General features: G+C 40.2%; 1 protein-coding gene across 3 annotated transcripts in view; it reads left to right on the top strand.

Moving 5' to 3' along the window:
• Window positions 1–686: 686 nt before the first annotated feature.
• Window positions 687–13,149, top strand: part of Kdm4a (lysine demethylase 4A) — a 79,750-nt gene continuing 67,287 nt past the window's right edge. For 2 of the 3 annotated variants that reach the window (XM_048815545.1, XM_015485128.2), the window contains exons 1-5: window positions 687–827; window positions 3,653–3,829; window positions 6,554–6,729; window positions 9,733–9,847; window positions 11,234–11,427. In XM_048815545.1, coding sequence (XP_048671502.1) covers window positions 3,692–3,829; window positions 6,554–6,729; window positions 9,733–9,847; window positions 11,234–11,427 — 623 coding nt within the window. In that variant the 5' untranslated portion in view covers window positions 687–827; window positions 3,653–3,691. Of the gene's footprint in view, window positions 828–1,016; window positions 1,125–3,652; window positions 3,830–6,553; window positions 6,730–9,732; window positions 9,848–11,233; window positions 11,428–13,149 lie in introns of those variants that run through there. The other variant, XM_015485127.2, reaches the window with a different exon arrangement.

The raw sequence follows: 13,149 nt of genomic DNA, 5'->3' as shown, positions 1-13,149 counted from the left end.
GGAACCCCCTCGCCCTCCAAAAGTGCTTCTAATGATTCCCAGAATCCCCTCTCCACCCCCGGAGCTGCTTCTAATGATCCCCAAATCACCACTCATGGAGGAAATCCTTTTTAATGACCCTGAGGATACCCTCCCTCAGGATCTGTCCTAATGACCCCCAGGACTTCTTCTCCTTCAGGACCGGTCTTGACTCTCCTGTTAGCAAGGGGGTTTGAGGGACATAGGGCTTTGTTTTTAAAACCAAGACAGTCCGGATAAGCCAGGACAAATTGGTCACCTTCTCAGGACTTCTTGACTTTGCAAGCTGTCCCTAAAGGCCCCGTCACCTTTTCACCGTAGATTGAGGGGCTGCTCACCCCAAGAAAACTTTGACCCACTCTTGCATTAGAAACATCCTATAATACCCTTGTCGCCTTACCCACCTTCCCCATTTCTGGGTACTCGTCTCTTTCAACCCTGATTAGTTATGGTGGGGGACCTAAAGCCGCCTGTGATTGGCCAGCTCCACAATTCAGCTGAGATGCTCAGTGGCCGCGGTCCCGAGTGGCATGGCGTTTCCTCCTGGCAACAGCCGGAGTCAGCGCTCATAGGCTGAGCAGCTTAATATTCCCGGAGTCTGAGGAGCCTACAGCGTGTGCTCATTGGTTGTTTGAAGATTTGTGGGCCCTCCCCTCGGATTGGTTGACTCTGTGAGTGCTGTGCGGCTGCGCAGAAGCCGACTTTTGAGGAGGCGGAGCTTCGTCTTTCGTCCGCTGGCAAAGCGGTAGGATTGGCTAGTGGCGACAGCAGAAAACGAGCCTGAGCCCTGTCGGGGCTTTGGGCTTCAGGTGAGAACCATGGGGTTTTGGATTCCTTTAGTTTTGTTGCTGCTGTTGCCGTGACCGTGATCTCTAGTGGGGGAGGGGCAGTGGGGTGGTTCTTTCTGTGGCGCGTGATCGGCACGTTTTTAGGCCAATAGGAGAGGGAGCTTCTAAACTCAGTCCTGAGATTGGCTCTTTCTAATCTCTTGTGGCCAATAGACATCGGGAGAGGGGGGCGGATCCACTGGCCCTTATTTTCTTCTTCCTGCCGCCCGGCCTCACTAACCTAGGCGGCGGGGCCGGGAGGGGCCGTACCTTTAAGCGGTGAGGTTCGGGGACTTTGCTAACGGGGGTTGTCTTTGGAGGGATACCCACGGGAGGGGGTGCGAGGAGAGGGTGCGGAAGTTCGAAGTTGTTAGCAACCGCAGCCTTCGTGGAGTGGTTAAGTACCAGGCCTAGTGCTTAGCGTTTCGCTTGCATCATCTGAGTTAATCATAGTAACCCTGCAGGGCAGGGCGTTGGGATCCCCATTTTACAGGTGGAGAAACTGAGAACAAGTCAGTCAACTCACACAGCCAAGGTCACTCAGCTAATAAATGGCAGAGATCGGAACTGTAATCATAGTTTTGACTCCGGAGCCAGTGTTCTTGAATCACCAGGCTTTGTTGCTGGATGCGCGGTGTCAGGGACCCGGAGTTTTTCCTAGGGAATAGACTGGGAAAAGGAATCCCTAGGATTAAAGAAAGGGGATGAACAACTGAGGTGCAGATAAGGATTCAGTTATTTAACAGTTACTAAGTGCCCACTCTGTGCAGTGCATTGTTCTGCCTTCCAGACACACAAAGATGAACAGGGCCCCGAGGCAGATGAATTCCCATTATGATCCCTTTAAGCCCCAGGGGAGGAGCCGAAATCCTGTATTCACATGCTTCTGTGCTTTTATATGATTTTCAAAAGTAAAAAAATTGTGGTATTTTTATATATACATATACGTGTGTATTTGTATGTATATGTATGTGTATGTATATGTGTGTGTGTGTATATATATATATATGAGAGATTGTGTGTATGTGTGTATATATATTTTATTTATATAAATAAAATAAAGAAATAAATGAAGGCCCCCAAATTTATTTGAATTAAGCCTAAGGTTCCTCACTTAGATCCACATTTGCCAGTGACAGTCCAGATGGAGATTATGATGTAGGCAGCACAAAGTAATGGAAAGTGCACTGGGAATGGATTGTGGGTAGATTTCCTGGTATATGAAACAGGGATAACAGTATGCCTGCCATGCAGAGTTTATAGGAAATTCATGAAAAGTGCCTGGTCAGAAATGTCTTATTGGGTGGAATGGAAGGAAGCCTTTCAGTTGAAGATAGTAGAGTTCATCTTCTCTCCCACCTTAAAAGTTTTGTTCCATGCTGTCCTCTCAATCTGTTGCTAGCTTGCTGGTAGGTTGGAGGCAGTTTCTTCCTATGTAGTTGAACTGCCATTCCTTTAGACCCCCGATTGGAGGGCAGAACTATGGGGTCTTGTGAGGAGGTTCAGTTTTACTTCTAAATTGGCTCCTTTTGGCTGATATGTTTTGTCCCTTTTCAGTTGAGGTCTGTTGTGTTACTGAGCAGTGGGGATATAACCACTGAGCTGAAGTCCTCATCTAAAAACAAAATATGTATTTTGCTTTTTCCAGTTATGAAGTTTGCTCTGTATTGTTAGTTTATTGCCTGCTTAAATGTTGTCCTTTGAGTTTTGTGTGTATAGCAATTGAACTTGTCTCTAGCTTGACTTCATTTATTGCTGAAACTGCATTTTGATTTAGATATGAGACCAACTTTACTATAAGGTTTAAAAATTATAAATGATGCTACTAATATTGTTTAACCCTTAAGCTTTGTAATCTTATAGCCAAATTCACTTTTAGGAATCTAGGATCCTGTTCTAAAGCTGTGCCCTATAAAAGATCTAATAGGTGGCTTTTAAAATCAAATTGTAGGTGTGGTGGCACACTCCTGTAATCCCAGTTACTCAGGAGACTGAGGCAGGAGACTCTAGGTTTAAGGCTAATCTGGATAATTTGGCAGTCTTGTCTCAAAAAAAAAAAAAAAAAAAAGGAAGTCAAAATAAAGGCTGGTGGTGATAGGGTTGTGGCTCAGCCATAGAGCAATCGCCTAGTTTGTTTGAGGACCATATAAAAAATAAAATAAAGGTATTATGTCCAACTGCAACAACAACAACAACAAAAATAAAGACTGGGGATGTAGCTCAGTGATAGAGTGTTTGCAAGGCCCTGTGTTCAATCCCTAGTATTGCAGGAAAAAGAATCAGATTGTACTATATTTTACTATCCTGAGAAAAGATTAGTAAGGTATAAATAAGGGAGTAACTTGAAAACCAACACCCCTCCCCCCCCAAAATGTGGGCAGGTCAATTGAATTATGTTGTTAGATTGGACCAAGAACCAGATAATTTCCCTTTTAGTTGTAACAATGTCTCTATTTAAGTGAGATTTGAATATGTGCAGTTTTGATACATCAGGTTCTTTTAATTTTTTTCTTTTGTGGTTCTGGGGATTGAACCCAGAGCCTTGTGCATGCGAGGTAAGCACTGTACCAACCAAGCTATATCCATAGCCCCTCCCTGCCCCGCCCCCCCATCAGATTCTTTTTAAACAAAAGCTTTCCTATTTGTTTAACTTCATTTAAATAACTCCTACCTAGTGGCAGTTTCCAGGTGTGTGGTCTTAATGATCTTTCAAAATTTCTGCATTATCAGTTACTATTTTCAGTACTGTCATTCTGAGCATTTAATTTTTACATTTTGAATAATTTTATGCCTTTAATGTACTTCAGATTCCTGACTGACCAAAGTGACTTCAAAAAGGAGGGAAAATGGCTTCTGAATCTGAAACCCTGAATCCAAGTGCTCGGATAATGACCTTTTATCCAACCATGGAAGAATTCCGGAACTTCAGTCGATACATTGCCTACATTGAATCCCAAGGAGCTCATCGTGCTGGACTAGCTAAGGTAAGGAGTAAGATTGTTCAAAGTACCTTTTGTGACATGGTAGCAGTCAAAGTTTTCCTAAATGAAGGCCAGGACTGGGTCTTACTGAAATTTGGGTGGGCAGTGACTTCAGTTTAAGCTATTTCATTTGCAAGTTAATTTCTGTTGTTAACATTTGAAACACCTTTGTTGTTAGGTGGGAGGAGTTGCTTGGAATCTTCACAAAGGGCAGGTAAAGAGCCAGTGTCTGCTGACCTGGCTTCTCTGCTTCTGTCCTCAAAATGGAGCTGGGTGCTTTAGTGGTTTTTGATATATGACTGTTTATGCTACATTTAATTTCAGTTTCATCCAGAACTCTGATAGTAATTTGGACTTTCATCCAGAGGAGAGAATGTACTTAGCCAGCCAACATGAGTATTCTGATTCTGGTCTTTGCAATTTGAAATTGGTTTCTGGTTTGTACTTTTCCCTCTGTGAATTGAATCAGTTATTCTTCCCCAGTCAAATCAGCCTTTTATAAGTTTGTCAAAATCAAATTTCTAAGTCTGTGAAAATTATATTTCTGGAAGGATCTTAAAGAAACTGAGAGGGACTCGTCTCAGGTAGAAACTTTTATGCTGTTTTTATTTCCAATTATACATATATGTTACTTTTTCAGTATGAAAAAAAGAAAGCAAGGACATTGATTAGAAAGCAGAGGACCAGTCTTAGACCCTGCTGCCTCCATAGAGGCTCAAGATAGCTCCATGTTTACTCTTACATGCAGACATGGCTGCTGCTGGGTTTGAATAACGGATAGGAGTCACATGACCTGCAATACACCTTTCCAGCATATTAACTTTTTTGGTTATACTTTCTTAGATTTCAAAAAATTACCCCAAAATGCTTGTTATTACAAGTTAAGTAATTCAAAAATACATAAAGAAAAGGTTAATCTCATCTGTCTTCTACAGGACCATCTCCTTAAAGCGATTAGTGTTTTTAGTTCCTTCCACATCCTTATCTGCTCACACAAATAAACTCACATACAGTATTGCATTTTTTGTTTTTAAAAGAGAATGGGCGTGGCGAGGTGGCACATGCCTTGCCTGTAATCTCAGCAGCTCTGGAGGCTGAGGCAGGAAAATTTCAAAGCCAGCCTTAGCAATGGTGAGGCACTAAGCAACTGAGTACCCCTGAGTTCAATCCTCAGTTCCCCTCTCAAAAAAAGACCAAAAAAAAAAAAAAGAGAGAGAATGGGATCATGCCTTACATATTTCTCTGTTGGTTCAATTTTTTTTAATATTTATTTTTTAGTTTTAGGTGGACACAATATCTTTATTTTATTTTTATGTGGTATTGAGGATCGAACCCAGTGCCTCGCGCATGCCAGGCGATTGCGCTACCAGTTGAGCCACATCCCCATTTTTAGTTGTAGTTGGACACAATACATTTATTTATTTATATGTGGTACTGAAGATTGAACCCAGGGCTTTGCATGTGCTACGTGAGTGCTCTACTGCTGAGTCACAATCCCAGTCCCTCTTTTTTGTTTTTTAACAACATATTTCTCACTTATGGATGAGACTTATTTATCTTTTTTTCTCATCTTTTTTTTTAATATTTTTATTTTTTAGTTATAGGTGGATACAGTGTCTTTATTTTGCTTTACGTGGTGCTGGGAATTGAACCCAGTGCCTGGCACATGCTAGGCGTGTGCTTTACCTCTGAGCCACGACCCCAGCCCCTCATCTTAATTTATTACTTTTTGGAATAGATAATACATGGGTGAAAAAAAATGCTAGCAGATAATGTAAATTCTTATGCCATTTCTTTCTCCATGCTTTTATGTATATCTTCCTGTGTTGTTGTATGCAGATTATGGCACACATATATACATGTGTTTGCTTGTTTTGTCCCTTCTTACATAAAACATAACATGCCATACAGTGTCCCATACCTTAGTTTCTAATTTAACTATTCAAGATTAGCTTGTTTTTTGTTTTTTTTTTTTGTTTTGAGGTGGTACTGGAGATTGAACCCAGGGGCACATTACCACCGAAGTATTCCCAGCACTCCCCCACCTGCTTTTAAAAATTTTCTCCCTTAAGTAGCTGGGACTGTAGGCATGTACCATTGTGTCTGGCTTCAAGATTGAATATTTAGGGGCTGGGGATGTGGCTCAAGCGGTAGCGCGCATACAAAAAAAAAAAAAAACAAAGATGTTGTGTCTGCCGAAAACTAAAAAAAAAAAAACTAAAAAAAAAAAAAAAAAAAAAAATTGAATATTTAAGAATGTAAGTTTTCTGGGCCTGAGAATGAAGCTCATTGATGAAGTGCTTGCCTAGCATGTGTGAGGCCCTAGGTTTGGGCCCAGAACTGCCAAAAAAGAAAAAAAAAAAGACTTTAGGCTTCGTAAATAGACTGCAATCTGGTGTGCAAGAGAAGGAAACTCTATATGAGCATAGAGTTACCCAAATCAAGTAAAAATAATTTTTTTTAAGAGCCCTGATTGAGAAAGAACCAATTTTTCAACCTGATAAGATACCTAATCTGAGAATAAGAGTCATTGCAACTAGGCAGCTAGTTGATGGCAGAGCTGGTCAGGGTTAGCATGACAGTGTGTCTTCCTATGTTTGGGTTATTGTCAGTAATTCAGAGTCACTTTCTAGTGAAATTGACTGTTTGTGTAGCAGACTAAAAACCTGCCAAACTCTTGACTTTTCAGTTTCTTATCTGTCTCCTTTTTTCTTATGTTTCCTGTAGGTTGTTCCTCCAAAAGAGTGGAAGCCACGAGCATCCTATGATGACATTGATGATCTGGTCATCCCTGCACCCATCCAGCAACTGGTAACAGGGCAGTCTGGCCTCTTTACTCAGTACAACATTCAGAAGAAAGCCATGACTGTTCGAGAGTTCCGCAAGATTGCTAATAGTGATAAGTGAGTAGAAACACTTCCTCTGTTTTAACATCTAAAACCTATTGTCTCATCCTTATAGTTGTCTCCAAGACTGCTACTGTCATACTGAGGAATAGCTTCCTCAGTTCTAGCTTCTCTCTCCCTTTTTTTGCAGTTTCTGTGGAAGCATTTCCTTTGCTGTAGTCTAAACCTTTCTACATTCTTGCCTAAGGTGGTCCCATTCCCATTGTTTTCCCATTTGAAGTAGAGTAATTTTTTTGGAGGGGGGGGTGCTACCGGGGATTGAGCCATATCCCCAGCCCCATTTTATATTTTATTTAGAGACAGGGTCTCACTGAGTTGTTTGGCATCTCACCTTTGCTGAGGCTGACTTTGAACTCACAATTCTCCTGGCTCGGCCTCCTGAGCTGGGATTACAGGCATGGCCCACCATTCACGGCTGAGGTAGAATAATTTAAAGATTAAATTTATTTTTTGTGATGCTGAGGATGAAACCCAGTCCTTGCACATGCTAGGCAAGTGCTCTGCTACTGAGCTATAACCCCTACCATAGAAATATAATAATTTTTTGGATGATACTAAATTGTACAGTTGCAAAAGAAAGTTAGAGGTGATTTGAAAGGTGGGGTTTTTTTTTTTGAGAGGTATATTGATGCCACCTGTTATCAAAAAGTGGCTTTAGTCATTTCAGTTCATTGTGGTATCTTCTGTCTTTAGATATGGGCAGGCTCTTCACTACCTGTTAGCTGCTATCTGATTTCTGTTTTGACAGTAACAGAATGTGAATAATTACTAACCTTATTTTCTGTCATGTAACTCTTCTTCATCTGCTCATTCTTGTCTGAAAACGTGTTTGTTTAGTCCTATTGTTTTTAGTTGCTTTTCTCTCTGTTTTTAACATTTAGCTGTCATAATCACAGAAAATATACTTTGTGTTTCCCTCAATTGGCTGTGACTATTTCTTAATCCTTCTTCTGTTATCTTCTCACTTTGCTCCCCAACCTTGGATTTCCACAAGAGATTCCTTCTCCTTCCTCTTGCTTTATTTCCTGAGCCTTCTGATTTACTCATGTCTTAATTTCAGCTTGACTGACAAATGCCTTTGCTGAGATTAAGTCCAGAGCTAAGTTTTTTGTTTCATAGTCCTCACTTCTAGAAACAGCCTTTCATGTTTTTTTTTAATCTCCTCTTTCTCTCATAGCAGGTCTTGCTCTTTCTATTTCTATACTTTGCTCTCTTTTCATTTGGCTTGTCAATACTTTTTTTTTTTTTTGGTACTGGGGATTGAACTCAGGGCCTCCTGCATGCAAGGCAAGCACTCTACTGGTTTGTGGATTCTAATTGAGGTCTTAACAGTTTTATTGACAAAGCTTAAAACATCTACATTGCCAGCCAGCCTGTTGGCCAATGAGAGAACTTATGTAAAAGCTTATTGAAGAAGTGTGATAAGCTTTGCAGATGCAAGTCTGTGTCATAGTTGATCCTGATTTTAGCTGTGTTTGTGGGGCCAAACTTAGCAGCTTTCTGTTTCTTATGCAGGGTTCTACCAGGGTCTTTAGCGTCCTATGTCTTCTTGTCAATATATGCTAGGCTTTTTTCTTTCAATATACTTCTTTTCCTTTGCTTTTTTTTTTCTTCAGTACTAGGGATTGAATCCAGAATTTCTTTACCTTGAACTACATCCTCAGCCCTTTATATTTTTATTTAGAGATATGATCTTGATAAATTACCCAGGCTAGTGTGGAACATGTAGTCCTCCTGCCTAAAGTTCTTCCGTTGCTGAGATTACAAACATAGATCACTGTGTTCAGCGTTTCTTTTCCTTATAAACAACTCTGTTTCTACTCTGCAGTGCTGGGAATTGAACTCAGGGCCTCACTAGCCAAGTGCTCTATTAGCATGCTAGACTGCCAGCCCCTACCCTTATATATGACAAGAAGATTTAAAAAAAAAATATTTTTAGTTGTAGATGGACACAATACCTTTATTTTATTTATTTTTATGTGGTGCTGAGGATCAAAGGCAGTGTGTTATACATGCTAGGCAAGTACTTTACCACTGAGCCACAACCCCAGCCTTATGAGACAAGATTTTTTACCCCCAATTTCTATTTTTATGTCTAGCCAGCTTTAAGAAAACATCTTATAAAAACAGATCATTAGAAGGCAAAGGATTTGTTAAACACATGAATTTTTCTAAAATGTATTATTCATTAGGTTAACATTGAAATGAAAGGCATTAAAGGAAGATTTGTTTTCACTCATTCCTTTTATCCCCCATAAAATTTCATTTTGGGCTTCAGGTCTAATCTTTATACAATTATTATATCTTACTAATATTTTTTCCATTTTAGTACATTACTTTTCCCACTTTTTATGTTTGTAAGGCTGGTGTATTATTCTTTTTAAATTGCCACTTAATAACTTTTTCATTATTATTTTTTTACAGTACTGGGAATTGAACCCAGGGCCTCGTGCATGCTAAGCAAGTGCTCTGTCACTGAGCTATATCCCCAGTCCTTTCTATTTTTAATTTTGTGACAAGATCTTGCTAGGTTGCTTATGACCTCCCTCAGTTGCTGAGGCTGGCCTCAAACTTGAGAGCCTCTTGCCTCAGCCTCCCAAGTTGCTGAGATTAATGGGTGTGTGCTCTGTGGTTCTTTATAGTTTTTAAGTCCTTTTTCCTCACTGGCTAAGCTACTCCTGAATCAAGCAGGGTGTAGTTTAAGTAGCCTCTCTTCAGTGGAAGTTATTATGTTGTAAAAGAAGATGGATTCATGTCACTGCTTTAGTGACCTTCTTTTCCCAGTTTCCATGGGCCCAGTTCATGGAAGGAATATTGAGGGGAGTTACTGTACATTATAACCTTGAATGCCAAGATTGTGTCTTGTTCATTTGAAATGTCTTGCTGTTCTGGAAATAGGGAATTCAGGGAATTGTGTCTTACACTGTTCATAATGCCTAATAAATTTAGTGACAGTAAGTGGCTAACAATTATTATTATTATTTTTTTAAACTTTGGAAGGTACTGTACCCCACGGTATAGTGAGTTTGAAGAGCTTGAGCGGAAATACTGGAAAAATCTCACATTCAACCCTCCAATTTATGGCGCAGATGTGAATGGTACTCTCTATGAAAAGGTGAGGCTCCTTGGAAGCCCTTTGTGCAGAATATTTGAAATTTTGTAACATAATACCTTTTTTTTTTTTCCTGCCCAGCACTTAGTAGGCTTCTAAAAGTGAGTTGGTGAATGGGTGGAAGAACAAATGAATGATGTACCACCAACTGATATGCTGAGTTCCCTTAGTTGTTAGCATTTTTTGCATGTGACTGAACTTTATTTCTCCCACTCTGCATGTGAATTAGATGATGTGGTGTTCTTTTCAAGGGCTGTTAGCATAGTCTGTGGGTGGTAGATGATGAGTTCTTGAAAGGGTGGGATGGTTCAGAGAAAATGAAATGATGGGGGAGGAGCTGTGTGGTTTCTGCAGAAAAAAGATCACTGACTAATGAAAGGGGTATATATTTAAGAAGAGAAATCTATTTAGATTTTAAAAACCCTTAAACAGAATTCTGTAGCAAAAGCTATTTTAACTATTTAACATTGGCTTGAAGTATTTGGTTTTTTTTGCATGAAGAACTGCTTTGGTGCCAGGCACCTTGGTGCATGTCTGTAATCCCAGTGACTTTGGAGGCTGAGTCAGGGGGATCCCAATTTTCAAATAAGAATTGTTTTGATATGGTAGAAGAGGGACTATTTGAACCTGCCTTTGGATGATTAGAAAAAAATTAGGTGTTTTAGGTATTATTGCTTAGATTTTAACATTTTTGTAAATTATCAAAAGGAAAGTATTTAAAAAGTGAATTCTTTTTTTTTTTTAAAGAGAGAGAGAGAGAGAGAAATTTTTTTTTTTAGTTTTCNCTGGGGATTGAACCCATAGGCACTTAATGACTGAGCCACATCCCCAGCCCTTTTTATGTATTTATTTATTTTTTAATATTTATTTTATTTTGTTAGTTTTTGGCGGACACAACATCTTTGTTTGTATGTGGTGCTGAGGATCGAACCGGGGCCACACGCATGCCAGGCGAGCGCGCTACCGCTTGAGCCACATCCCCAGCCCCCCCTTTTTATTTTTATTTTTTATTTTGAGATAAGGTCTCAATAAGTTCTCCGGACCTAGCTAAGTTGCTGAGGTTAGCTTTGAACTTGCGGTCCTCCTGCCTCAGCCTCCCAATCTGCTGGAATTACAAGTGTGTACCACTACACCCAGGCCCAGTCCTTTTTATTTTTTATTTCGAGATCAGTCTCTCTAAGTTGCCCAGGCTGGCCTCCTTTTATCACCCTCCTATCTCAGTCTCCCAAGTCACTTATACACCCCTGTGACTGGCCTGTGGTTTTGACATTATTTTATGGGTTGATCAGAGATGATAGGCTCTCCTGAAGCCTTCTCTGTGGTTTGTAGATTCATAACTTCATTTTATATTCAAGTATAATTTACTGTGGACTGTCATTTCTTTGGCAGCATGTTGATGAGTGGAACATTGGCCGGCTGAAGACCATTTTGGATTTGGTTGAAAAGGAGAGTGGGATCACCATTGAGGGTGTGAATACCCCATACCTGTACTTTGGCATGTGGAAGACTTCCTTTGCCTGGCATACAGAAGACATGGACCTGTACAGCATCAATTACCTGCACTTCGGAGAGCCAAAGTCCTGGTAAAGTCAGCCCATAGTTGGTACAGGTTTTCTCACCTTTAATGTCCACTGGAAACCTCTGGAGCAGGTTGAAATGTGGATTCTGGTGCAGCAGGCTTGGGGTGGAGATGACATTCTACATTTGAGACACACTTTGAGGTGATCAGATACTGTTGGAGCCAGACTATCTGTTGAGAAATGAGGCTTTAGAGAACACATGACTCAACACCATCTTAGGAAAGCATAGTTTAGTCTGTTACTGAAAGTCATGGAACTGTTCCAGGCAATCCCACTCTTTATAACTTCTTCTGAATGGGCCTGTGACATTTCTTTGTTTTTGTTTATTTATTTTTTGTGGTAATGGGCATTGAACCCAGGGTGTTCTACCACTGAGCTATACCACTGAGATATATTCCTAGCCTCTTTTTAAATTTGGAGACTAGGTTTTGCTGTGTTGTCCAAGCTGAACTCAAACTTAAGATCCTCCTGCTTCAGCCTCCTGAGTAGCTGAGAAGGTCAGCTCTGTGCCTGACCTTCTGAGAGACAGACTTCAAAACTGGAATTATTCCTTCAGATGATAGAAAGAATTCTTTACCTCATTAAAAAAATATTTGGTGGACTGGGGATGTTGTCTAGTGGCATAGCATTTGCCTGGCAAGTACAAAGCTCTCAGCTCAATCCCTAGTGCTCCCCCTCATCCCCCACCCACTGTGTACTGCCTTTCTTCTAGATGGCTAGGATTGGAAAATATGCAAAAATCTGTAAATGTTGGGGCTGGGGATGTGGCTCAAGTGGTAGCACGCTCGTCTGGCATGCGTGCGGCCCGGGTTCGATCCTCAGCACCACATACCAACAAAGATGTTGTGTCTGCCAATAACTAAAAAAATAAATAAATAAATAAATATGTTTAAAAAAAAAAAATCTGTAAATGTTGACTCTAAAATTTCCTGATATTGGATTATCATTCTTCAATCAAGAGATTTTACAGTTATTGATACATTGGATAGATCATTTGAAGTGGGAGCTCTAGAAAATTCTGTGTGAGGTTGCCTGATGGCTCCTAAAGTCAAAGTCCTTTTGGTGGTATTTTCTTAACTTTTCTCCTCTGTTTTGATTCATAAGGAGGCTATTTTATTTAAGAGGGGTCATTTTTGTTGTTTATGTGGAATATACTTAATTTTCCTCTTTTTTTTTTTTGTTTTGATAGTGGGAAATCAAACCCAGGGCCTTGTGCATATACAAGTGCTCTCCCACTTAGCTATATCCCCAGCCCTTTTTATTTTATTTTGAGTTGAGTTTCACTGAGTTGCTCAGGCTGGCCTTGAATTCCTGGGCTCAAGTGATTCTCTGTATTCAGTTTCCCCAGTACTAGAACCACAGTGCACACTGCTGCTTTAGGGTAGATTATAATAAGGTTACTGTGAGTTTCAGAATATGTTTAACAGTTGTGCAAAAGTTTTAAATAGTCTCAGATGTTCTCTTTTTTCTTTTCTTTTTCTTTTTTTTTTTTTTAATTTTTAATATTTATTTTTTAGTTTTCGGCGGACACAACACCTTTGTTTGTATGTGGTGCTGAGGATCGAACCTGGGCCGCTCGCGCACTACTGCTTGAGCCACATCCCCAGCCCTCTTTTTTTTTTTTTTTAAATGGAGAACAGTTACTGTGATGTCTAGACACCCTACCAAGGGGAGGAGTGATTAATTATTGGGTAATCAGTATAGCTTTTATGCAGATGAAGGGAA

This window comes from Marmota marmota, unplaced genomic scaffold, assembly GCF_001458135.2.
Source record: "Marmota marmota marmota unplaced genomic scaffold, marMar, whole genome shotgun sequence".
Classification (NCBI taxonomy): domain Eukaryota; kingdom Metazoa; phylum Chordata; class Mammalia; order Rodentia; family Sciuridae; genus Marmota; species Marmota marmota.
The sequence above is the reverse complement of the archived record's forward strand: the minus strand, read 5'-3'. Positions and strand labels throughout refer to the sequence as shown.